The 24,888-nt window shown below is 35.7% G+C and overlaps 1 protein-coding gene across 1 annotated transcript in view; it reads left to right on the top strand.

Annotated features, from left to right (window-relative positions):
• The window catches only part of LIN9 (lin-9 DREAM MuvB core complex component), an 85,303-nt gene that overhangs the window by 40,633 nt on the left and 19,782 nt on the right, over positions 1–24,888 (top strand). The window contains exons 8-11 of the mRNA XM_024976709.2: positions 14,362–14,495; positions 15,883–16,002; positions 16,491–16,592; positions 19,738–19,818. Of these exons, the coding sequence (XP_024832477.1) occupies positions 14,362–14,495; positions 15,883–16,002; positions 16,491–16,592; positions 19,738–19,818 (437 nt within the window). The remainder of the gene's footprint in view (positions 1–14,361; positions 14,496–15,882; positions 16,003–16,490; positions 16,593–19,737; positions 19,819–24,888) is intronic.

Below are 24,888 nucleotides of genomic sequence, written 5' to 3'. Positions count from 1 at the left end.
ATCCATCCATGTTGTTACAAATGTTTCATGCTTTTTTATGGTTGAGTAATATCCCATTGTGTGTGTGTGTGTGTGTGAGATATATGTGTTTGTATATTTATATATATAGAGAGAGAGAGATTCATATCTTCTTAAACCAGATCTATTGCTGGGCATTTGAGTTGTTTCTGTCTTGGCTATTGCAAATAATACTGCTTTTGCAATGCTGATGAACACTGGGGTGCATGTATCTTTTCAGATTAGAGTTTTTCTCATTCCTGGATAAATACCCATGAGTGGGATTGATGGATCATATGATAACTGTATTTTTTTTCTGCCCATTTTTTAATTGGGTTGTTTGTCTTTTTGTTGTTGAGTTCTTTATATAGTTGAGATATTAGCCAATTAATGTATATATGAGTTGCAAATATTTTCTCCCATTTGGTATGTTGTCTTTTCATTTTGTTGATGGTTTCCTTTGCTGTGCAGAAAGTTTTTAGTTTGATATGAGCCCATGTATTCAATTTTGCTTTTGTTTCCCTTGCCTGAGGAGACATATCCAGAAAGATATTGCTAAGATCAGTGTCAAGGAGCATGCTACATGTGTTTTCTTCTAGGAGTTTTATTGTTTGAGGTCTCTCATTCGAGTCTTTAATCCATTTTGAGTTGATTTTTCTGTGTGATATGACATAGTGCTTTAGTTTCATCTTTTGCATCTGGCTGTCCAAGTTGAAGGAATTACTTTTTAAAGTGTTGAGAGATATACCTAAAAAGCCAATAAAGAAATTAAATTGACATACTAACGAATTCTCAGTTAAGTGAAAAGATGACAGGAAAGAAAGTACAGAGAAGTAGAAAATAAATAACAAGATGGTAGACTTATATCTCGCCCTTTTAAAATTATATTAAATCTCAATGAACTGAACACTGTACTTAAAAACTAGAGATTATCAAACTGAATTTTTTTTAAAGCCACACTCAACTACAGTTGACCATTGAACAGCATGGATTTGACATGTTTGAATTGTGTGAATCCATTTATTTGTGGATTTTTTTTTCAATAAACATTGACAATTTGGGAGGAGATTTGACAGTGTGAAAGAACTTGCAGATGAATTGCTTAGCCTTGAAATATTGGAAAAAATTTTAAAAGTTAATATGTCATGAATGCAGAAGATATATGTAGACATAGTCTATTTTATCATTTGCTTCCCATAAAATGCAACAGTGAAATTCATCAAAACTTACTCCCACAAACATAGACTATACATTTACCATTGAGAGAAATGGAAGCAAACATAAAGATGCTGTATTCAACTGTAACTTCTCAAAATTAACTGTAGTACACACTGCACTGCTGTAAAAATTTCGTAGCAACCTTCTATTGCTATTGCAGTGAGCTCAGGTGTTTCAAGTATCTGCTTAAAATGCTGTGTAATAGTAATCATCTCCATGTGATCAGTTTGCAGCAAAATGCATGTGATTGCCTTAAAAAGTGATTTCTTATAGTTTTCAGATATTTTTCATTATCTTTAGTGCAACACCATAGACTATGAATAATTTCATAGGCCCATGTGTAGTGCCACAGTGATGCTGGAGTCGCTCCCAAGAAGCAGAGAAAGGTTATGACATTACAAGAAAAAGTTGAATTGCTTGATATGTATTGTAGATTGAGCTCTTCAGCTATGATTGCCCACTATTTCAAGATAAATGAATCCACATAAGGATCAGTGTTAAAAAAAAAAAAAGAACGAAAGGAAATTTGTGAAGCTATAGCTTCAGCTATGCCAGCAGGTATGAATACCGTGCATTTTTTGAAATATCTTTTTATCTCATAATGAAAATGTAGCTCTTATGTGAGTGTAGAATCTACATAAGGAAGACAGACCTATGGACAACAAAGCAAAAGGGATTGAAGGATCTAAAGCTAAAGAATTTAGCGCCAGCAAAAGATGATTTGATAATTTTAAAAAGAGGTTTGGTTTAATAAATATCAAAATGATAAGAGAAGCAGCTTCTGCCAACCAAGAGGCAACAGACAGGGTTCCAAATGCCTTTGAGGAAATCATGGAAGAGAAAGGATATCTGCCTGAACAGGTTTTTACTGCCAACAAGTGTCCTATTCTGGGTTTAAAAAAAAAAGAAGAAGCCTTATTAGTAAGGAAGAAAAGCAAGCACTGGGATTTAAAGCAGAAAGAGATAGGCTAACACCTGCAAATGCAGTTGGGTTTATGATCAAGACTGCCCTTATGTATAAAACTGCTAACCTCGGAGCCTTGAAGGGGAAAAATAAACATGAGCTGCCAGTCTTTTGGTTGTACCACAAGGGGTCCTGGATGACAAAACCCCTTTTTCTGGATCGGTTCCACTGATGCTTTGTCCCTGAAATCAGAAGGTACTTTGCCAGTAGGGAACTGCCTTTTAAAGTTCTTTGATATTGAACAATGCCCCTGGCTACCCAGAATCCCATGAGTTCAGCCCTGAAGGCATTGAACACAGATACAACATCTATAATTCAGCCTTTAGCCTTAAGGACCTTTAAGGCTCGTTACACATGGTACTCTATGGAAAGGATTGTCAATGCTGTGGAAGAGAATGCAAATAGAGAAAACACGAAAATCTGGAAGGATTATATCATTGAAGATATCATTGCTGTTATAGAAAAAGTCTGATAGAACCAGTCAAGGAAATCATGAAAGAGATTGTAGCTTTATGAGGTGAGGCGGGGGAAGGTTGGGGGTGAAGGGGTTTGAGATGCAGATATTTTCAAAAACTAATAGACATCACACCAGAGGAATTAACAATGCAACTTGATGGAGATGATTGCTTCCGAATTAGTGCCAGAAAAATAAGGAAGAAGACATAGAAGATGCAGTGCCAAAAAATAGATCAACATTAGACAATCATGTGTCATCAGGGAAATGCAAATTAAATAGTGAAATCAAGAACTTGACAACACCAAACATTAGTGAGAATGTGGAGCAACAGGCGAGAATGCAAAATGGTACAGCCACTTTGGAAACCTGTTTGGCGATTTTTTACAAAGTTAAACATATTTCACCACATAATCCAGCAGTCACGCTCCCTGTTGTTTAACCAAATGAGTTCAAAACTTATTTTTGCACAAAAAAGTGCACATGGATGTTTACAGCAGCTTTATTTGTAATTGTCAAAAGAACCACTGTGTCCTTCATTAGATGAATAAACTGGTATATCCTCACATGGAATACTATTTGAAGCTGAAGTGAAATGAGCAGGAATTCCCTAGCAGTCCAGTGGTTAGGACTGTGCTTCCACTGCAGGGGGTGCAGGTTTGATCCCTGATTGGGTAACTAAGATCCCACATGCTGCACAGCCAAAAAGGCTAGATAAAATAGCAATAAGAATAAAAAAATAATTATACAAATAAATAATAACTGATCAACTAGATATCTATATGGAAATGAGCCTTGACCTTTCCTCATGCTATACAAAAAGCTTAATTTAAAATGGACCAAAGGGCTAAATGTAAAAGCTAAAACTATAAAACTTCAGTAAGTAGACACAGAAAAATATCTCGTGATCTGTAAGTAGTCAGAGATTTCTTGGATCTGACAAAAATAAAGGTGATTTTTTACATTGAGCTTGAATTTAAAACTTCTGCCCACTAAAAGCCAACACTAAGAAAACAAATAGGCAAGCCATATACTAGGAAAAAATATTTCCAAATCTTATATCTGAAAAGGGACTACATCTAGAAAACATAAATAACTCAATTATTTAGTGATAGAAATATAAATAATTCAGTTAAAAAAATTAAACAAAATACTTGTGTAGAGGCTTCTCAGAGAAAGATATATGAATGGCCAATAAGCACATGAAAAAACACTCAGCATCAATTAATCATCATGGAAGTGCAAATTACAAGCATAATGAAATACCACTACACACACCAGAATGGCTAAAATTGAAACTCCTGATAACGTCAAATGACAAAGATGTGGATCTACCGTAATTGTTGATAGGATGGTGTACCACTTTGGAGAAAAGCAGGACAATTTATTTATTTATTTAATTGGAAGCTAATAACAATATTGTAGTGGTTTTTTCCATACATTGACATGAATCAGGGGTGTACATGTGACCCCCATCCTGAACCCACCTCCCTCCCCATCCTGTCCCTCTGGGTCATGTCAGTGCACCAGCCCTGAGCACCCTATCTCATGCATCAAACCTGGACTGGTGATCTGTTTTACATATGGTAATATACATGTTTCAATTCTGTTCTCTCAAATCATCCCACCCTCACCTTCTCCTACAGATTCCAAGAGTTCTTTACATCTGCGTCTCTTTTGCTGTCTCACATATAGGGTCATCGTTACTCTTTCTAAATTCCATATATATGCATTAATATACTGTATTGGTGTTTTCTTTCTGACTTACTTCACTCTATATAATAGGTTCCAGATTCATCCACCTCATTAGAACTGATTCAAATGCATTCTTTTAAATAGCTAAGTAATACTCCATTTTGTATATGTACCATAGCTTTCTTATCCGTTTGTCTGCCAATGGACATCTAAGTAAAAGCATGACAATTTTTAATAAAATTAAATTTATGCCTGCCCTATGACCCACCAGTTCTGCTACATGGTATTTAAGTGAGAGAAATGAAAAGTGCTATTCACAGAAGGGTATGTACAAGAATATTCATAGCATCTTTGTTCCAATCTTATAGCCAAAACCCAGATTCGCACCAACAATGGGCGAATGGATAAACATAACATGGTATTTTCTTGCAGTGAAATATAAATTGACAATATAAAGAAACTACTGATGTATAGATTAACTTCAGACAGTATGCTAAGCAAAGAAACTGAAAACTAAAAAATGTGTGTATATGGTTCAATTTATATGAAGTTGTAAAACAGACAAAATTAGTTTATGGTAGAAAAATATTATCAGAAAAGTGGTCACTTTGGAAGAAAGGATTGCCTGGGAAGGGGGTACTTTCTGGGATAAGAATATTTCATGACGTGATAAGGATGGATGATATCGTTTGTCAAAACTTATAGAATTATATGCTTACATTTTCATTTTACTGTATGTAAATGTTACCCAGAAAGAAAAAGTATATAATCAAGCAAAATTTCACACTCCTTATTGGGAAGAAAGTTTTTAGTAAAGAAGGAGTAGTAGACAGAATTTTCCTCAAAAACAACAACAAAAGGAATTTTGAAAGTAACTGATTTGAGATTGTGCAGTAAGTGGAAAGGCAACAGGTAAAAAGTGACTGTACATGATTCTTAGATACACAATTAAGAACACAAGGGTTTTGACAAACACCAAAATGATGGAAAATTTGAATAGTGGAGAAGTTTGGGGGCAATGTCTAGACATCATACTTTAGCCACATTGTATTAATTTAAGAAGTTATTCATCAATTGTCCTTTTTGCTCTGAGTAGTTCTAGAACTCTGTGTAGGCAGAGAAGTCAGGGTTTAAGAAGAGATTTTTTAAATGATTGGCTTGTTAAGAAATTTAAAGAATTGGAACTGTCCTAAAAGTAATGTAGGTTATCTAAGTCTCTTTTTCTTGCATTGTGTATTTGACCTTATAAACAGTCAGAGGAGTAGAGTGGCCATGTAATTTATCACCCAAATAAGCATCTTCTGAGAGTAGAGGAGGAGGTGCTGTTAATAACTGAGGTAGGGTAACAAGTGTAAATGAACATTGTCTAATATGATTTATGGATTAATAGGATTTACTCTACCTGATGTTTTTGAAATCTCTGTAAAGTATTCTCAAAACCTTAGGATAAAGGAAGTGCTGATAACAACAACAATATTTTTTTCTTGCTTTGCTGACCAAGAGTCTGTTTTTTACCCCTGAGTTATCATGTGTAATATACTAACTTACATTGCTGCTTTTGCTTCTGTTATCTTAGGTTTGCTTTGTCGACACTAGTAATCTAGTACAGAAATGGCTGTTAATGAGAGGGCTGCCTTAGAGATGAAGAAGTTTAAATATTTTTTAAAAATCTTTGAACCAGTTAAGTAAAACTGGTTAGAATTTAGTCATCACTCGAACTGATAGATACTCCTATAATAATAGGGGAACCTGATTTCAAATATAGATCTGTGGTAGAGGGACATAAATGATGTCCACATAAAAATTATGGAAATGTCTTCTTTTTGTTGATTTATAAAAGCAATGCATTCTCAAAGCAAACAAAACAAAAATACCACAGAAGTGTAGAAAGAGAGTTTTCTCTAAAGTTTTATAAATCTCCCTCTAAAGTTTGGTGTATCTAAGTGTACAATATATGTCAGAACATAAGGTGGTCCTCCATCCAGAATATATGAGTTCTTATAGTATTCATGTTATAAGTATTCTTTTAGTTTATTTTATATAACAAAGTCTGCTTGATGAAGACTCAGTAATTTCTAATTTCTTTTTGTTTTGGCTGGAGAAAGTATTCTGTATGGTTTTACTTCTTTTAAAGTTGTTGAGACTTGTTTTATGGCCCGTCATCTGGTCTGCCTTGCAGAATGTCCCATATGTATTTCAAAGGACTGTGTATTTTGCTGTTGGGTTGAGCATTCCATTTTCCTGATACACTGACTCTCTTGTCATTATGAAATGTTCCTCTTTGTTTCTGGTATTATCACTTACCTTTGTTTAGTGGCTAAGTCATGTCTGACTCTGTGTGTGTGTGTGTGTGTGTGTGTGTGTGTGTGTGTGTATGTCCGACTCTTTTGCAACTCTGTGGACTGTAGAGTGCCCAGCTCTTCTGTCCATGGGATTTTTCAGGCAAAAATAATGGAGTGGGTTGCCATTTTCTTCTCCAGGGGATCTTCCTGACCCAGGGGATCTTCCCAACCCAGGGATCAAACCCACATCTCCAGCATTGCAAACGGATTCTTTACCGCTGAGCCACCAGGGAAGCTCACGCCTTATCTTCACTTTTTATTATATAGCCATCCCAGTATTCTGTTGTTACTGTGGTAAATGTTTTTCCATCCTTTCACTTTTAACCTTTTTGTATCTGTGAATCTGAAGTGTGTCTCACGCACACCCCAGTGTTCATTGCAGCACTGATTACAATAGCTAGGACATGGAAGCAACCTAGATGTCCATCAGCAGACGAATGGATAAGAAGTTGTGGTACATATACACAATGGAGTATTACTCAGCTATTAAAAAGAATGCATTTGAGTCAGTTCTAATGAGGTGAATGAAACTGGAGCCTATTATATAGAGTGAAGTAAGTCAGAAAGAAAAATACCAATACAGTCAGATCAGATCAGTCACTCAGTCATGTCCGACTCTTTGCGACCCCATGAATCGCAGCACGCCAGGCCTCCCTGTCCATCACCAACTCCCGGAGTTCACCCAGACTCACGTCCATCGAGTCAGTGATGCCATCCAACCATCTCATCCTCTGTCGTCCCCTTCGCCTCCTGCCCCCAATCCCTCCCAGCGTCAGAGTCTTTTCCAATGAGTCAACTCTTCGCATGAGGTGGCCAGAGTACTGGAGTTTCAGTTTTAGCATCATTCCTTCCAAAGAAATCCCAGGGCTGATCTCCTTCAGAATGGACTGGTTGGATCTCCTTGCAGTCCAAGGGACTCTCAAGAGTCTTCTCCAACACTACAGTTCAAAAGCATCAAAAGAAGGCGCTCAGCCTTCTTCCCAGGCCAACTCTCACATCCATACATGACCACAGGAAAAACCATAGCCTTGACTAGATGAACCTCTGTTGGCAAAGTAATGTCTCTGCTTTTGAATATGCTATCTAGGTTGGACATAACTTTCCTTCTAAGGAGTAAGTGTCTTTTAATTTCATGGCTGCAGTCACCATCTGCAGTGATTTTGGAGCCCAAAAAAATAAAGTCTGCCACTGTTTCCACTGTTTCCCCGTCTATTTCCCATGAAGTGATGGGACCAGATGCCATAATCTTCGTTTTCTGAATGTTGAGCTTTAAGCCAACTTTTTCACTCTCCACTTTCACTTTCATCAAGAGGCTTTTTAGTTCCTCTTCACTTTCTGCCAAAGGGTGGTGTCATCTGCATATCTGAGGTTATTGATATTTCTCCCGGCAATCTTGATTTCAGCTTGTGTTTCTTCCAGTCCAGCGTTTCTCATGATGTACTCTGCATAGAAGTTAAATAAGCAGGGTGACAATATACAGCCTTGACGTACTCCTTTTCCTATTTGGAACCAGTCTGTTGTTCCATGTCCAGTTCCAACTGTTGCTTCCTGACCTGCATACAGATTTCTCAAGAGGCAGGTCAGGTGGTCTGGTATTCCTATCTCTTGAAGAATTTTCCACAGTTTATTGTGATCCACACAGTCAAAGGCTTTGGCATGGTCAATAAAGCAGAAATAGGTGTTTTTCTGAAACTCTCTTGCTTTTTCGATGATCCAGCAGATGTTGGCAATTTGATCTCTGGTTCCTCTGCCTTTTCTAAAACCAGCTTGAACATCAGGAAGTTCACGGTTCACATATTGCTGAAGCCTGGCTTGGAGAATTTTGAGCACCACTTTACTAGCATATGAGATGAGTGCAATTGTGTGGTAGTTTGAGCATTCTTTGGCATTGCCTTTCTTAGGGATTGGAATGAAAACTGACCTTTTCCAGTCCTGTGGCCACTGCTGAGTTTTGCCAGTTTGCTGGCATATTGAGTGCAGCACTTTCACAGCATCATCTTTCAGGATTTGAAATAGCTCAACTGGAATTCCATCACCTCCACTAGCTTTGTTTGTAGTGATGCTTTCTCAGGTTTATAATTCAGTATTATAGTCACCATGTTGTACATTTTGTACATGACTTTTTGTATGTTTACAATTTTTAAAAAATTTATGGAAATATAGTTGATTTACAGTGGTTGGTTTCAGGTGTATAGCAGGGTGATTCAGAGTGATGTGTGTGTTTGTATGGATGTGTCCATGTGTGTGTATATATATATTCTTTTTTAGATTCTTTTCCATTATAAGTTATTACCAAATATTGAGTATGGTTCTCTCTGCTATACAGTAGGTCCTTGTTGGTTATCTATTTTATATAGACTTAACTTATTTTATACTCCTTCCTTGGTGGCTCAGACAGTAAAGAATCTGCTTGCAACGCAGGAGACCTGAGTTCGACCCCTGGGTGGGGGAAGATCCCCTGGAGAAGGGGATGGCAACCCACTCCAGTATTCTTGCCTGGGAAATCCAGTTATTTTATAATTGAAAGTTTGTAATTTTGACCCCTGACTTTTGACCCCGCTCACCTTCTGCTTTTTAATCAGTGATTAGTCTGCTCACAGTTAATGTAGTAGTTGATATGGTTGAATTTTGCCTGTCATGCTCTTTGTTTACAGGGTGTCTCATATCCTTCATGTTCCTTTGTACCTCCTTTGCTGCCTTCCTGTGTGTTAAGTACTATATAAAATTCGTATACAAGTTTTATTTAGTATAGTTACATAGTTAGGATTTGTATATTAGTGTACAAATTTAGTATACAATTTTAATTTCTCTGTTGTTATTTTTAGATGTTTTTTGAAGGTTTTGTGTGTGTGTGTTGCTCTGGGAAATACAATATGAAGGTTTTTTTTTCCAGTATGAACTTTGAACATATCAGAATCTAATTAATACTGAATTCATTCTGATAAAATATTGCAAATTTATTCCAATATAGCTCCATTTTCTCCCACTTTCTTATTACTGTCATCATCAAATGCATTAGATTATATCTGTGATCATCTGAGAATATAGTATTACAATTATTGCTTTAAATAATCTTACTTTTTAAAAATGAAATGAAGAATATAGAAAAAGTGTTGTATTTTGTATACACTGTTTTTTATATGCACCCACATATTTACCATTTCTGGTGTTTTTCTTTTCTTGCTGTGAATTTTGGTTACTGTCTGGTATTGTTTCCTTTTATTACATAGGATGTGTTTTCGTATTTCTTCCTATCTTGTCTAGTAGCCGCAGATTCTGTTTATCTGAAAATGTTTCCATTTCTCCTACATTTGTGAAAAATAGTTTCACAGGATATAGAATTCTTGACTGACAGTTTTTTCATGTTAGCACCCTGAATATGTCACCCTATTGCCTTCTGACTTTCATCCTTTCTGATGAGAAGTGAGAAATGTACCTGTTCGTTGTGCTGCTATTCTCCTACATGTGATGAGTCATTTTTCTCTTGAAGCTTTCAAAATTCTTTCTTTGTCCTTGGATTTTGGAAATCTCACTATGTTGTGTCTAGATTTGATGCTCTTTAAATTTATCCTATTTGAGGTTTATTGAGTTTCATTGATAAGTAGGATCTAATTTTAAAATTAAATATGGGAGATTTTTGGCCATAGTGTTTTTCTGCTGCTTTCTCTCCTTCCCTTTCCATCTCTCATTACAAATATGCTGGTGCATTTGATATCTTTCTCCAGCTCTCTGAGGCTGTCTTCATTTTTCTTCAGTCTTTCATTCTCTGTGTTCTTCTGATTGGATAGTCTCTATCTTGATCTCTCTTTAATAGAGCAGAATCCAAACTTATCACAATATATTATCTAAAATGTTCCCTGATGCTTTTTTTCATATCTTCTTTTTAATTCTAGAGTTTCTGTTTGGTTCTTTTGTACAGTTTCTGTGAGATTCCTATTGAGTCATTGTCTTTAATTTTGTGAACATATTTATAAAACCTACTTTTGAAGACTCTGCTAATATATCATCTCTTTCAGTTTCTACCTACTATACTTTTATTCTGGGTAAGAATCACGCTTTTTTACTTTATTACATGTCTAGTAATTTTTGGTTAAAAACTAGATGTTTGAGATAATGTATTAGCAAGTCTGTTTTCTTTCTTTCTTTTTTTTGAGAATTGTTGTATTTCCTTTAGTAACTTGCCCTGGGAGCTCAGATGGTAAAGAATCTGCCTGCAATGCAGGAGATCCTGGGTTCAATCCCTGGGTCAGGAAGATCCCCTGGAGAAGGGATGGCAACCCACTCCAGTATTGTTCCCTGGAGAATTCCATGGACACACATGGAGTCACAAAGAGTCGGACATGACTGAGCAACTGACACTTTCACTGTGCAACCACCGATTTCTCTGCTTAGTTTTTGTTTGCTCTTTTATTAATTTTTAATAAATAAAGTCATGCAGACTTAGTGGTCAGCCAGTGACTTAGGCAGAGGTTGTACTCAAACATCTTAATCCAGAAAGGCCTTAGACTAATCTGTAGGTGGAGTTGGGTAACACATACAAAGTTGATGTCAGTTTCCAGGTCATCCTTTAGTTTTTGCTCTTTACCAGACTCTCTTGGGTCTTTCCCACCAAATCACATAGTTTTCCACTTAAGCAAAAATTTATGGAGAGTTTATTTCAGTCTTTTTATGGCTCTCTATTTTACAGGATCTCCCTGTTAAACTCCTGCCTATATACTGCCACTCACCTCAGACAGGACTGCATCTTAGGCTGCCAGAATTGTAGGGTTTTCTTATTCTTTCTTCATTGAGTTCACCACTGTTAGCTAACACAGTCACAGGTTTTTACTCACTGGTCCACAACCAGTCTGCCCCTCTGGCAACAAACAGCACTGTTTCCATGACCAACCATACACTAGAAAAACTCATTTCACCAATCCTTACCTGAAGTTCTAGCAATTTTCCAACAGTGCTCATTTCTTAATTGTTTTCTGCATTTAGTCCATTTCCAGTACCTTGAAATGGTAGTCTTTGACAATCTTGTACAGGTTGTCTTTATACAAGTCTTTTTTCAGAGAAGAATCACTAGCCTCTTCATACTGCCATAACTAGAAATTCTAATTCTCTGTTTATTTAACTTTATTGCTCCTATCTTCTATATACCTGTTTAATTTTCCCTTAATTGGTCAAAGACTGAAAATGATATTTTAGTCTTCTGCACTTGAGTTTTTAATCAGTTGATCATTTCAAGCAGTTTTGCAATGAACATTTGTGTTCTATTAAAATAATATCATTTTTTTGTGTATAAAAATAGAGAATCCCCATGGACAGAGGAGCCTGGCAGGCTACAGTCCAAGAGTTGGATACAGCTAAGTGACTAAGCACAGCACACACCAAAATGTGTCATTTTGCCTAGTTTAACACCTTAAATGTTCTAATTTTTTCACCCATGCTGGTTGTTTCCTTGGATTTTCCTGATGTTACTTCAAACTGAATTTAAATAATAGTGGCACAAGAATTCATCTATGTGAGGGATCCCCAAGACCACACCCAGATTTGGTTTGGCGATTCACTAGAAAGACTCAAGTGTGTGTACAAGTGTGACCAGTCGCTCAGTTGTACCCGACTCTTTGCAACCCCATGGACGGTAGCCCACCAGGCTCCTCTGTCCATGGGATTTTCCAGGCAAGAATACTGCCCTTTCTTCCTCCAGGGCATCTTCCTAACCCAGATATCAAACCTGTATCTCCTGCATTGGCAGGTGGATTTATTACCACTGAGCCACCTGGGAAGCCCCAGAAAAACTCAAGAGTACTTGGCAAATAGTTGTATTCATGGCCATGGCTTATCATAGAAAAGGATACAAAGCAAAATAAGCAAAGGGGAAAATCAGTTCAGTTTAGTCGCTCAGTTGTGTCCGACTCTTTGCAACCCCATGGACTGTAGCACGCCAGGCCTCCCTGTCCATCACCAACTCCTGGAGTTTACTCAAACTCATGTCCATGGAGTTGGTGATGCCATCCAACCATCTCATTCTGTGTCATCCCCTTCTCCTCCTGCCTTCAATCTTTCCCAGCATCAGGGTCTTTTCAAATGAGTCAGTTCTTCACATCAGGTGGCCAAAGTATTGGAGTTTCAGCTTCATCGTCAGTCCTTCCAGTGAATATTCAGGACTGATTTCCTTTAGGATGGACTGGTTGGATCTCCTTGCAGTCCAAGGGACTCTCAAGAGTCTTCTCCAGCACCACAGTTCAAAAGCATCAATTCTTCGGTGCTCAGCTTTTTTATAATCCAACTCTCACATCCATACATGACTGCTGGAAAAACTATAGCTTTGACTAGACAGACCTTTGTTGGCAAAGTAATGTCTCTGCTTTTTAATATGCTGTCTAGGTTGGTTATAACTTTTCTTCCAAAGAGCAAGTGTCTTTTAATAGTGGCTGCAGTCACCATCTGCAGTGATTTTGGAGCCCAAGAAAATAAAGTCTGACACTGTTTTCACTGTTTCCCCATCTATTTGTCATGAAGTGATGGGACCAGATGCCATGATCTTCATTTTCTGAATGTTGAGCTTTAGGCAAACCTTTTCACTCTCCTCTTGCACTTTCATCAAGAGGCTCTTTAGTTCTTATTCACTTTCTGCCATAAGGGTGGTATCATCTGCATATCTGAGGTTATTGATATTTCTCCCAGCAGTCTTGATTCCAGCTTGTGCTTCATCCAGCCAGGGGTTTCTCATGATATACTCTGCATCCTCTTTTCCCTACTTGGGACCAGTCTGTTGTTCCGTGTCCAGTTCTAACTATTGCTTCCTGACCTGCATACAGGTTTCTCAAGAGGCGGGTCAGGTGGTCTGGAATTCTAAGAACTTTCCAGAGTTTGTGGTGGTCCATACAGTCAAAGGCTTTGGTATAGTCAATAAAGAAGATGATTTTCTGGAACTCTCTTGCTTTTTCGATGATCCAAGGGAAAAGTACATGGGGCCAAAGTCTAGAGGAAAACAAGTGTAAGCTTCCAAGAGTCCCCTCTGTATGGTGTCACACAGGACTTGCAGAATTCCTTTAGCAGCAAGTTGTAATCGCACTTATGAAATGTTGTCTACCAGGGAAACTCATTACTCAATGCCCAAGGTTTTTATAGGGGACTGCTTATGTAGGCACCTTTGCCTGGCTTATACAAGAATTGGAAAGCTGGTAACCACATTGTTTGCACAAACAATCTGGGTACAGTTAACCACCTTTCTTAGTATGGCAGCAGTGGGAACACTCTCTCACTGTTCAGGCTCCCAGAAGTCAACCTTGTAGGCGACCCTTTCTAAGGATAGCAGTCTGAAGCCTAGTAAATCTTTTCTGCTTAGCAACCTTGTCTTTTTTTCATTTGGATTATTCCTAGTGCTTCATTCATGAGTATAATGACCAAGTTTCTTTTGTTGACTTTTATAATAAGTATTTTCCTCCTAGTTTGGTAGATATATGGTTTCATTCATTTATCAAATTAAGGATCACCATTTATAATTTTGTTGTTTGTTTCAAAAGTGTTTTAATTGATCTTCTAAACCTAAAATAAAGTATTAATACATAACTTTTTTGGAAACTTTAATAGACAGCAGTACTGTACTTTCTCCACTTTGAGGTACATGCTTGGAGCAGTTCTGTACGTGGGAGTTTTTTGTGTCCTAAGTACCATAATGTCTTTTTGTTTCTTTTTTTTAGCTCGATTACGTGGTGTTCATGATGGTCTCTTCACTGGACAAATAGATGCTGTGGATACTCTTAATGCTACTTATAGAGTAACATTTGATAGGGCAGGGCTTGGAACTCATACTATCCCTGACTATGAAGTTCTTGTGAGTATTTATTTCACAATACATATTTGGTTTATGCCTATAAAATATGTTTTGTAGAGTTTTCTTAGGGGTTGTATTTATGATAGAAATCAAGATTTCAAGTCTTAAAGGAAGAGATATTTAGGGGTTCCCAGCCCTGCCTCCTGAACTCCTGGAGCAGAACTCTAATTTTCTTCTACATTTTCCAGAATCTAGCATCTCTCTGCCTTCCTTACACCAAATTATAGTGTGACGCAACTGATTAGTTGTTTTTATAAAACAACTGAAACAAGTTTTCCAGTTTACAAAAAGGAGTTGTTTTGTAAAACAACTTTGAAAGTTGAAGTAACATCTTGTACTTTGAAATATATATATTTTTATATGTTCCTATTTTATCCTTAGAATATACAAGGTGGATGTTAATAACCTCCACTTTTCGTAAGGTGAAACTGAGACATAAGTACATTAGGTAATTTATTCAAGGCTTTCAAGATGGATTCTTGCCAGGTTAAGTCTTGAATCCAGGTCTTTTGAACTTCTGATATAGTCCATTAAACTATTGAACCATTATTTCATGATCATGCTTAATTTAGCAAGGTAATGGAAATTATATACTTTCCTAATAAGTTAAAATATAAAGAGTAAATATAACTCTGATAGTTTTTTTAATGAGTAAAAACTTTTTGAAAAAAAAATTGTTTGCCTCTAAGTATAATGGAAATTTAACTGTTTACATTAATCCCCCTGCTTCTTCATTCCTTTGTTATAAACTTGATTTTTAAGGATTCTGAACTTACAATTAAAAATCAGAATTTCTTTATCTCCTTAGTATAAAAATAGAAGACTGTTTTTCTGCTCCATACTTTTAAAAAATCTGTGACTCTGCATATTCTAAGAGTTTCCTTATCAAACGTACTTTAGAGAGGAGTAGGAGAGAAAGACAATTTGGACTAAATATAGAGCAAGGTATATCAATCTTATTTTTTTCATTAAAGAATGAAATCTTTAAACCTCCCATTTCAAAAGAGAAAAATTACTCTTCTGTTGCATTAATGTAATTTCCTTTATGAGATCACCAAAACATCTCTCCCTGGCCAGATAAGAATTGCCTTTAATTACAGTGGGTAATATTCAAATAGTCTTTAACACAGAGACAGCCAAGGGTGGCCATAGATCACTTTTCTTTCTTTCATAGATCACTTTCTTCTTTTTGTGGGTTCAACATCTTAGTAGCCAAGTAATATTCATACTCTGATTTAAGTTCTAGCCCTTTGATCTTTGTAGTTAATATATTTTATGATAAATCATAATAAACTAGTGTACATTTAATGCTAAAATAGAATTTTTATAAAGCTAAAATGATTGGTAAAGTTCTTCAAGTTTTGGGGTCTGTTCTCTTTTCCCAAAGAGTAATGAGCCTCATGAGACGATGCCAATTGCTGCCTTTGGACAAAAACAGCGGCCTTCTCGATTTTTTATGACTCCACCACGGTTACATTATACTCCTCCTCTCCAGTCACCGATTACAGTAAGTTATATTTTTTAAATGTCACCAGTAATTTAAATGATTATTTTGAATGTAAACTATGTCCTTATGAAATATACATTGATTGACTGTAGTAACTTTAGGTGGTGCCCGCATTATTTGGAGTTGTCAGATGTTAAATAAAAAGCTAATAAAGTAAATAAAATAGTTGCTTCAGCTTGGAAATATTTTCCTTTTCATAGGATTTCTAATAGAATATTAATTATAATAGAATTTGCTCTTTATTCAAAATTTTATGATAGTTCCTACTTTGTAGCTCAAAGAACTGTATTCAATATCCTGTGATAAACCATAATGAAATAGAACATTTAAAAATGTAACATATATGTAGAAAGGAATCACTTTGCTGCCCAATAGAAGTTAGCACAGCATTGTAAATCAACTATACTTCAATAAAATAAAGTTTTAAAAAATTAAAATGCTTCCTTTTGAAAGGTCAGTGGTTAAATGGTTCCCTTTTATTCCTATAGGATAATGATCCCTTATTAGGACAGTCACCTTGGAGAAGTAAAATTTCTGGCTCTGACACTGAAACATTAGGTGGTTTTCCAGTAGAATTCCTTATCCAAGTGGTAAGAATTGCTCTGAATATTTTGCTCATTTGTTAAAAAAAAATTCAATATCTTTTGTGTTATTAAAGTTGAAAATTTTTCTAGGACCAAATATTTTTACACTTTTTAAAATCATTGTGTTTTAAAAACTGTTATTTCCAACAAAGCTTGAAATTAAGTTATAACAGCCAAAAAAGACTTAGAGGTCTATTTTTGTTGGGCTTTTCTTGGGTTTGGTTCTTATTATTTTGCAATGTTAAGGACTCTAGCATAAGTGTTCTAGCATACACTCTATGAAATTGAATGGTTAGCTGTTAATAAATTGTATAAATATAAATGTTTTTATTTAGTAACCTCAGTAATCCTGCCATTATCAGTCACCTCAAAACTTATGGTGTGTTGGCCCGCTCTCCGGTTAGGAGGAACTTTAGTTTTTTTCTGTGACTACAAATAGCTATTCATTTGCTAAGTACTTAATGATTAGACACAAAGAAATCTAAAGCTAAAGCAGAAACAAATAGCAATTATTATATAGAACAGTTTTCTTGAATAGCCTAACTCTTAAGGTTGAATAAATTATTTAGTTTGAATCATAGTCTAATGATGTTTGATTTGTTTCTTTTCTTTTCCTCTTCTTTTTCCTTTTTGAAAATAAAGCTATTTGGCTTGGGATAGATAAAGTCTTTATAAATAAAAATGTTTATAACATAAGCCATTAAAATATTCAGTGTTACCTTTTACAATTAATGTTATTTTGAGGAAAAGTCTTGTCACTTGTATGTATATGTATGGCATTTCTTATTCCTTAGTTATATGTTGTTAATTATCCTTGAACTACAGAATTATACCTTTTAACTTTCAAAGGTAGATATTTTTATATGAAAAATTTTAAATATGAAAAAAGCCAAGGCTTATCATTTCACAACTAGGGTACTTGTTTTTTAAAGACGTTCTTTCTTTTATTAAATACTGGAAGTAAAAACAAAGCTGATATGTCATATTTGGGCAAGGGGTAGAGGGAGATGGGGAAGGAGGGTGAAGAGGAAGAGGAGTGGGGAGCAAAAGATCCACCAGCAGAGGGAGTCAGAAGCTAAATACTAATACACCACTTCTAAAGGATTGATGTTTTTATTGCTGCTTAGATGTTTTGGTTGCAGTGCTTAATTTTAACTTCAAAATCTATGTGTAATGCCTAGTTGAAACACTGCTTTCATTATTTTAAGCTTTCTAGCAGGTAAAAATAAAAGCCCTTTTATGTACTTGTCTTTTGTAATATCTAAAGTTTTATGAAACTCAGGTTTGCTCTTGTCGAGCTGTAAGATACATTTTTGTCTTTGGTATTGTTTTTTCTTATGACAAAATAAACATCATTTTTTGCTAGTTTCATAATTCATAGTTCGCAATGAATTTTTTTTCTTGGGGTTAGGGATTTTGAGGAATCTAAAAAGACTGACCGACCCTCTCTAAGAGAGGACTCAGTTTTGAAAAGAATGAGAAAGAAACAGCATGATTTTCTATCAAAAACTAACAAGAAACACAAAACTGAAAGATAAACTAAAAATGGGAGAAAGATGTTGCCTTCATCCATTTTTTACTGTTTCTTACTCAGTAGAATCACACAAATTTCCATAAAACCCAACAACTAAAGACAGGAGACCAGTCCAGAGCTCTGGACCTACTAAAAAGGGTCAGTGTGAACAAGTATATAACATATCTTACCAGGCCCTCCCTCTACCTGTATCAACTTAGGTCAGTTTTTTTATTTTTATTTTTTTAATTATCAAAAATTTAGTACATATGAAAGCAGACAGTTGTATAATGTATCTCTCTGAACCCATTATCTAGCTATAGCAGTTATCAAAAACTCCTGGCCATTTCTATTTCATATATACTTCTACCCTCTTTCTCTCTTTTGAGAAATTAAACATCATATCATTTTATCTGTAAATATTTTGTTATGTATCTTTAAGTGGTAAGGGCCCTTTTTTAAAAAAAGAGACATAACTGTAATATTATTATTACATCTAAAAACATGTCTATTAAAAACATATCTTAATATCATCACATATCCAGTCAGCATTCCAGTTGTCTAGTTGGCTCTTAAATATTGGCTCTTCTTTTCTCCCATTAACCTCTTTGTTGAATAAACTGTATTATTTGTCTCCCACTGTCTGGATTTTGCTGACTGAATCTTTGTAATAACATCCAGTATACTCTTCTGTCTTTGTACTTCATGTAAATTGCTCATTGAATATAAAGGTTTGAATTGATTTGGGTTTTTTATTTGATTGGTATAGTTTGTATATGACTACTTTTATGCATACTTTTGTATTCTGATAGGATGTGTAGTAGTAGTGCTCAGCCATGTGCAACTCTTTGCGACCATGGACTATAGTCCACCAGGCTCCTCTGTCCATGGAATTTTCCAGGCAGGAATACTGGAGTGGGTTGTCATTTCCTACTCCAGGGATCTTCCCAAAGCGGCAATCAAGCATACATCTCTTGTGTCTCCTGCATTAGCAGGCGGTTTCTTTACCACTAGCTCCACCTGGAAAGCTCTGATAGGATACCCCTATTTTTTATCTCTTTTTAAATATAATGTTAGCTGCTACAAATTATCAATGCCTAGATCCATTCATTCATTAGGATTGCAAAAATGGTGCCATTCTTGTTCTTTATTTGTTAGCTGAAATCATTCTGCAAGGAAAAACTTCCCCAAATCTATTATTTGGTTACCTAATGGCATAGTTTGTATAGGAAAGGCAGGATAAATGCTTGATTTTTTTGGCTTTGTTTTCCAGTTCATGAGTTTGGTTACTAGTGTTCTCCAACAGTGGTTAATTTTGTTTAAGTATCGGTCTGAATGCATGGATTTTAACATATTTGTGCTTCAATTAATTATAGTTATTATTCTGATTGGTCTACATGTTGTTCCAGTGAAAGCTTATTCAGGTTGACTTCTTATTCGTTTTGATGTACTTGCTTACAGTGGATTTTAAAATATCTTCCTCTCAGCCAGTCAGATTTCTAAAATAGTGTCTGTGCTATATTTATATTGAAACACATCTGCTAAAATATCTTAGTGGAAACTTACAAGTTTGATGTCTACCTGGTATATTTAAGTGCCTCTCTTTATTCCAAAACATCTCTTTTTCATTGTCTGTAGACCAGACTATCAAAAATTCTCATGATTAAAAAGGAACATATCAAGAAATTAAGGGAAATGAACACAGAAGCAGAAAAACTGGTAAGGATATTTTTTTGTTTACTTGTCTCATTTTCAAATGGTGGGGGCTTCTATATTTAAGGGTTGAAAATATTTTATGAAAGAAAACCTAGAGATAACTGTTATTTTAAAATCCTGATTTACTCTCCCTATGTTTTATTATACTGAACACATGCTTAATTAGCAGTACAGAACAGTTCATTACCCTGGACCTCCTTATGTCATTGAATAGGATTAATGGATATATATTAGATTCTTAGACAGTTTACATGAGTGTAGAATTCCTAGCATTGGTGCTTCTGACTAAGGAAATCATATTAGCAGAGGTTATTCAAATGGTTCAGAATAAATAAATCAGGAAATATGTAGGCTGGTATCTTTAGTTATCTTGACAAAGCTTATATCCTATTTTATCAATCCAGTGAGTACAAAATATGAAAGTCAATTTAATTCATAGGAGAGAATTATCATAATTTTTTAAGATGTAGAAAATATTCACTAAGAAAGTTTTTTAATCATACTGAAAGTCATAGTTATGATTTTATAGGATGGTGAATGGTTTTTATCTCAAATACCATCTCCAACTGATTAGAAATGGTTGCTAGAAAGTTTGAAAGAAAAGGAGAGCTCAGTGACTAGACTTGGCGGCAAAGGGCTTTAGCTAATTACCAGTGTCTGTCATGAGTACAAGAATAGGGAGTTGTCATAACATTAATCACCTCTTGCATGGAATGGTGTGAGGGGTAGGTGTGAATAAACAGCTGGACAAGTAGATACAGAATTGAATGAGGAACACTCTTCTTGTAGGTGTTTTTTTTAAAAATCTGAACATGACTTTGAATTATCCAGTTCAAACCCATCATTTTTATGGAATTGAAAACTGAAGACCAAAGATGTCGAGGGATTTTGACCTAAGATTTTGCTGCTATTTAGTAGTACAGATACCAAAACAGACTTCTTGGTTCCAGTTTAACTCAAGTAGGCATGTTATAAAATTAATATTGTCAGATACACAGACTATCAAAGATCGAAAAAAATTAGGCATAACGTATTGCTGTTGTATATCCTGAACATAATAATATTAATGTGCTTGCTTCTTTGCTACTGGACTCTCGTTCTTATCTTGGTTTCCATTAGTTCTACTTCTGCCCTTTATTCTATGGTTTTTCAATGTTCACCCGCTGCATTTCCTCTGATCATACCATCTTTTCCATCTTGAGAAAAGTGTTTAAGTTCTTCAGTTGTGTCCAACTGTTTGTGACCCCATGAACTGTAGCCCACCAGGCTCCTCTGTCCATAGAATTCTCCAGGCAAGAATACTGGAGTGGGTTGCCATTCCCTTCTCCAGGAGATCTTCCCAACCCAGGAATCGAACCTGGATCTCCTGCATTACAGGAAGATTCTTTACCATCTGAGCCACTAGGGAAGCCATTTCATCTTCATGCGTAATCAAATTATTTTACTTTCATACCACTAACTAGGACTTTTCCCTGTAGCTGGGTTTCACACCTTAAAGTATTAGATTTGACTCAGCCGAATTAATGTTACCTACTTTTAAATAAAGGCCTATTTTGATGTTGGCTTGGCTTCTTGGCATGTGGAAACTCTGCACAAATCTAATTTTCTTGACAGACTTTATAATTTTATTTATGATTAGAAATAATTTCCATTATAAAAATACAAATATTGTGAAACTAGTATATGGTATAAATATTTTTTATGCTTAGCATATGGATTTCTTCTTCCATGCATTTACTTTCATATTTTGTTTTGTTTTTTGAAGTATAGTTGATTTATGGTATTGTCTTAGTTTCAGGTATACAGCATACTAATTTAGTGGTTTTGTCAGATTATATTCCATGATAGGTTATTATAAGATACTGGGTATAATTCCCAGTGCTATTCAGTATATTCTTGTTGTTTATCTATTTTGTATGTAATAGTTTCTATCTGTTAATCCCATACCCCTAATTTATCCCTATTTTCCTCTCTCCTTTGGTAACCACTAGTTTGTTTTCTCTGTGAGTCTGTTTCTTTCTGCTTACACATTCATTTGCATTGCTTTTTAGATTCCACATATAAGTGGTATGCAGTATTTTCCTTCCTCTGTCTGACTTATTTCACTAAGCATAACATTCTCTGGGTCTGTCCACATTGCTGCTGATGGTTTTATTTCATTCTTTTTTATGACTAAGTAATACTTCATTTGTGTGTGTGCAGGTGTGCGTGTGTGCCGTGTCTTCATAAACCAATCTGTTGCTGGGCACTTGGGTTGTTTCCATTGTCTTGGCTATTTTAAATTGTGCTGCTATGAATATTGGGGTACATGTATCTTTTTGAATGAGTGTTGTCATTTTTCCCAGATATATACCCAGAAGTGAAATTGCTGGATCCTATATATTTTTAGCTTTTTGAGGAACCTCCATAGTGTTCTCAGTAGTGACTATACCAATTTACATTACCAGCCATGTACAAGGGTTCCCTTTTCTCCACACCCTGACATTTGTTTTCTGTAGACTTTTTGATTATAGCCATTTTGACTGGTGTGATGTGATACCTAATTGTGGTTTTCATTTGCATTTCACTAATAATGGTGATGTTGAGCATCTTTTCATGTGCCTATTAGCCACCTGCATGTCCTTTTTGGAGAAGTGTCTATTCAAGTTTTTTGCCCATTTTTGGATTGAATTGTTTGTCTGTTTGGTTTCTTAGAGTTGTATGAGCTATTTATGTATTTTGGATATGAACCCTTGTCAGCCTCAAGTTTTTTTCTTTTGTTGATAGTTTCCTTAGCTATCTAAAAGTTTTAAGTTTAATTAGGCCCCATTTGTTTATTTTTGCTTTTATTTATTTTGCCTTAGGAGACTGATCCAAGAAAATATTGCTGCCAATTTCTGTCAGAGTATTCTGCCTCTGTCCTAAGAGTGTTATGGTTTCAGGGCTTACATTTAGGTCTTTAAACCATTTTGAAGGGGTTTTTTATTTGGTTTGGTTTGGTTTGGTTTTTTGTATAGAAAGTGGCAGGGTCAAAATGTATGAGCATTTTAAAGATTTAATTGTACTCCTAACTTAAGATGGTAGGCTGGACATGTGTTTTCTTGTCGCTTACAATTTCCACATAAAATAAGTACGAAAAAAAAGTAAATAGAATATATGGAAACAGATTGTTTAACAATGTATGAAAGGGTTTGTTTGTTTGTTTTTTTACATTTTCTGACGTGTTGGATGAAATTAAAACCTTGGCTAAAAGAGGCTGCATGTTGGAACCCTGAAGAGACTCCAGGCCAAGAGTTGCAAATATGATAGAGGAATGCAGAAGTGAGATGCTATACTTTAAAAGGAATTGATTTAATTTCTGTTTTCACATTTCCGATCTTCATGTAAATGTGGCTTTTACCCAAGTTAAAAGGAGAGAAAGAAACTGACACTCCCCTAAAGAATTTGAACATACTGTTTGGAAAAAGTTAATGCGCTTCTGCTTTTGGTAATGGTAGGCTAGATAATTTGGATTAGTCTTCCTAATCCAAATAGTTAAGAACAGCTATTTCCTCTGGAATAAAATGTAAAAACAAGCCAAAGACACTGGAGCATTAATAAGGTATTTAAGAATTTTAGGGATAGGATCTAGGAAAAGAATTAAACACAGAAGGAGGATTCTGGCAGTTAGGATTCCTTTTTCCTTAGGGGCTTATGCAAATTTCAGAAAAGATGGCTGAGAAACCGAGTGGTGTTCTTAAAGGGCTTAGAAGAATGGGGAGGACAAAAATTAGAGTCCAGAGAACCAGCAAGGGTTGAGAGAAATTGGCAAATTCCTTCCATGTTCTGGATTGGACCCCAAAAAGGCTGCATTGGCCCAGCTTCAGATTATTTTATCTCTGAAATTGAACTAAGTTGATCATGGAGTTTCCCAGATGGTACTAGTGGTAAAGAACTCTCCTGCCAGTGCAGGAGCCATAAGAGATGTGGGTTTGATACCTGGGTTGGGAAGATCCCCTGGAGGAGGGCATGGCAACCCACTCTAGTATTCTTGCCTGGAGAATCCCATGGACAGAGGAGCCTGGCAGGCTACTGTCCACTGGGTCTCAAAGAGTCAGACACAAGTAAAGCAACTTAACACACACAGGCCCCAAAGCAGCCATCCAGAAGTAAGTAGTCCTCTTAGGGGAATATAATATCATACTAGACCTGAAATTATTTCTACAGTTATTAACATACAGTATCTAATACTCAATTTTAAATCCCAGAAACAGTAGGAGACATGATAACACTAACGAAAAACACAAGAAAATATGAACAGAGGGCAGATTAAGGAGAATGTTATTTTTAGACATAGATTTTGAATGCTTATTTTGTTTAACGAGGTGAGACAAAACAGAATTTTAGAAGAGAACTAGAAACAACAACAAAAATGACCTAATGAAAACTCAGGAAATAAACTACAGTAATCAAAATTAAGAATTCAATTGGTAGATATAACACAGCAGATTAGGAACAGCTGAAGAGAGAGCTAGTATTTGAGAACAGATCAGAATGTCCAGAATTAAGCATGGAAAGATGGATAGAAAGTACAGAAGAGAAGAATAAGAAATAAGGGATATAGTGAGGAGTCTAACATGTCTAATAGGGTAGCAGAAGGAGAAGAGAAAGAAAAATGAGACAAAAGGAGAGAGAATTTTTGAGAGATAATAACTGAGAATTTTTCAGAACTCTCAAAATTCAACAGGCTACAAATCCAAGGCCCCCATAAATCATAAGGTAAATAAAAAGATAATGACTCCAAAACACAGCGTAGTAAAACTGCTGAAAGCCAGACACAAAGTGGGAGGTATTTAAAGTACCCAGAGTAGGATGGAGAGGGGGAAGTACTTTCAAAAACAGTAACAGTTCGTTTGACAGCTGACTTCTCCACAGAAAACACAGAGGACATAAGTGAATGGAATGACATCTTTATAGTGCTGAAACAAAATTACTGCCAACCTAGATTTCTATATCCAGTGAAAATTTCGTAAGGGTAAAGTTAATACAAGGACATTTGCAGGCAAGTTATAGAATTTGTTACCAGAGTATCTGTACTAAAGGAAATAATACAGG

The sequence above is a fragment of the Bos taurus genome, chromosome 16 (genome assembly GCF_002263795.3).
Source record: "Bos taurus isolate L1 Dominette 01449 registration number 42190680 breed Hereford chromosome 16, ARS-UCD2.0, whole genome shotgun sequence".
Lineage (NCBI taxonomy): Eukaryota > Metazoa > Chordata > Mammalia > Artiodactyla > Bovidae > Bos > Bos taurus.
Note: the sequence above shows the minus strand (reverse complement) of the source record. Positions and strands in the feature narration are given on the sequence as shown.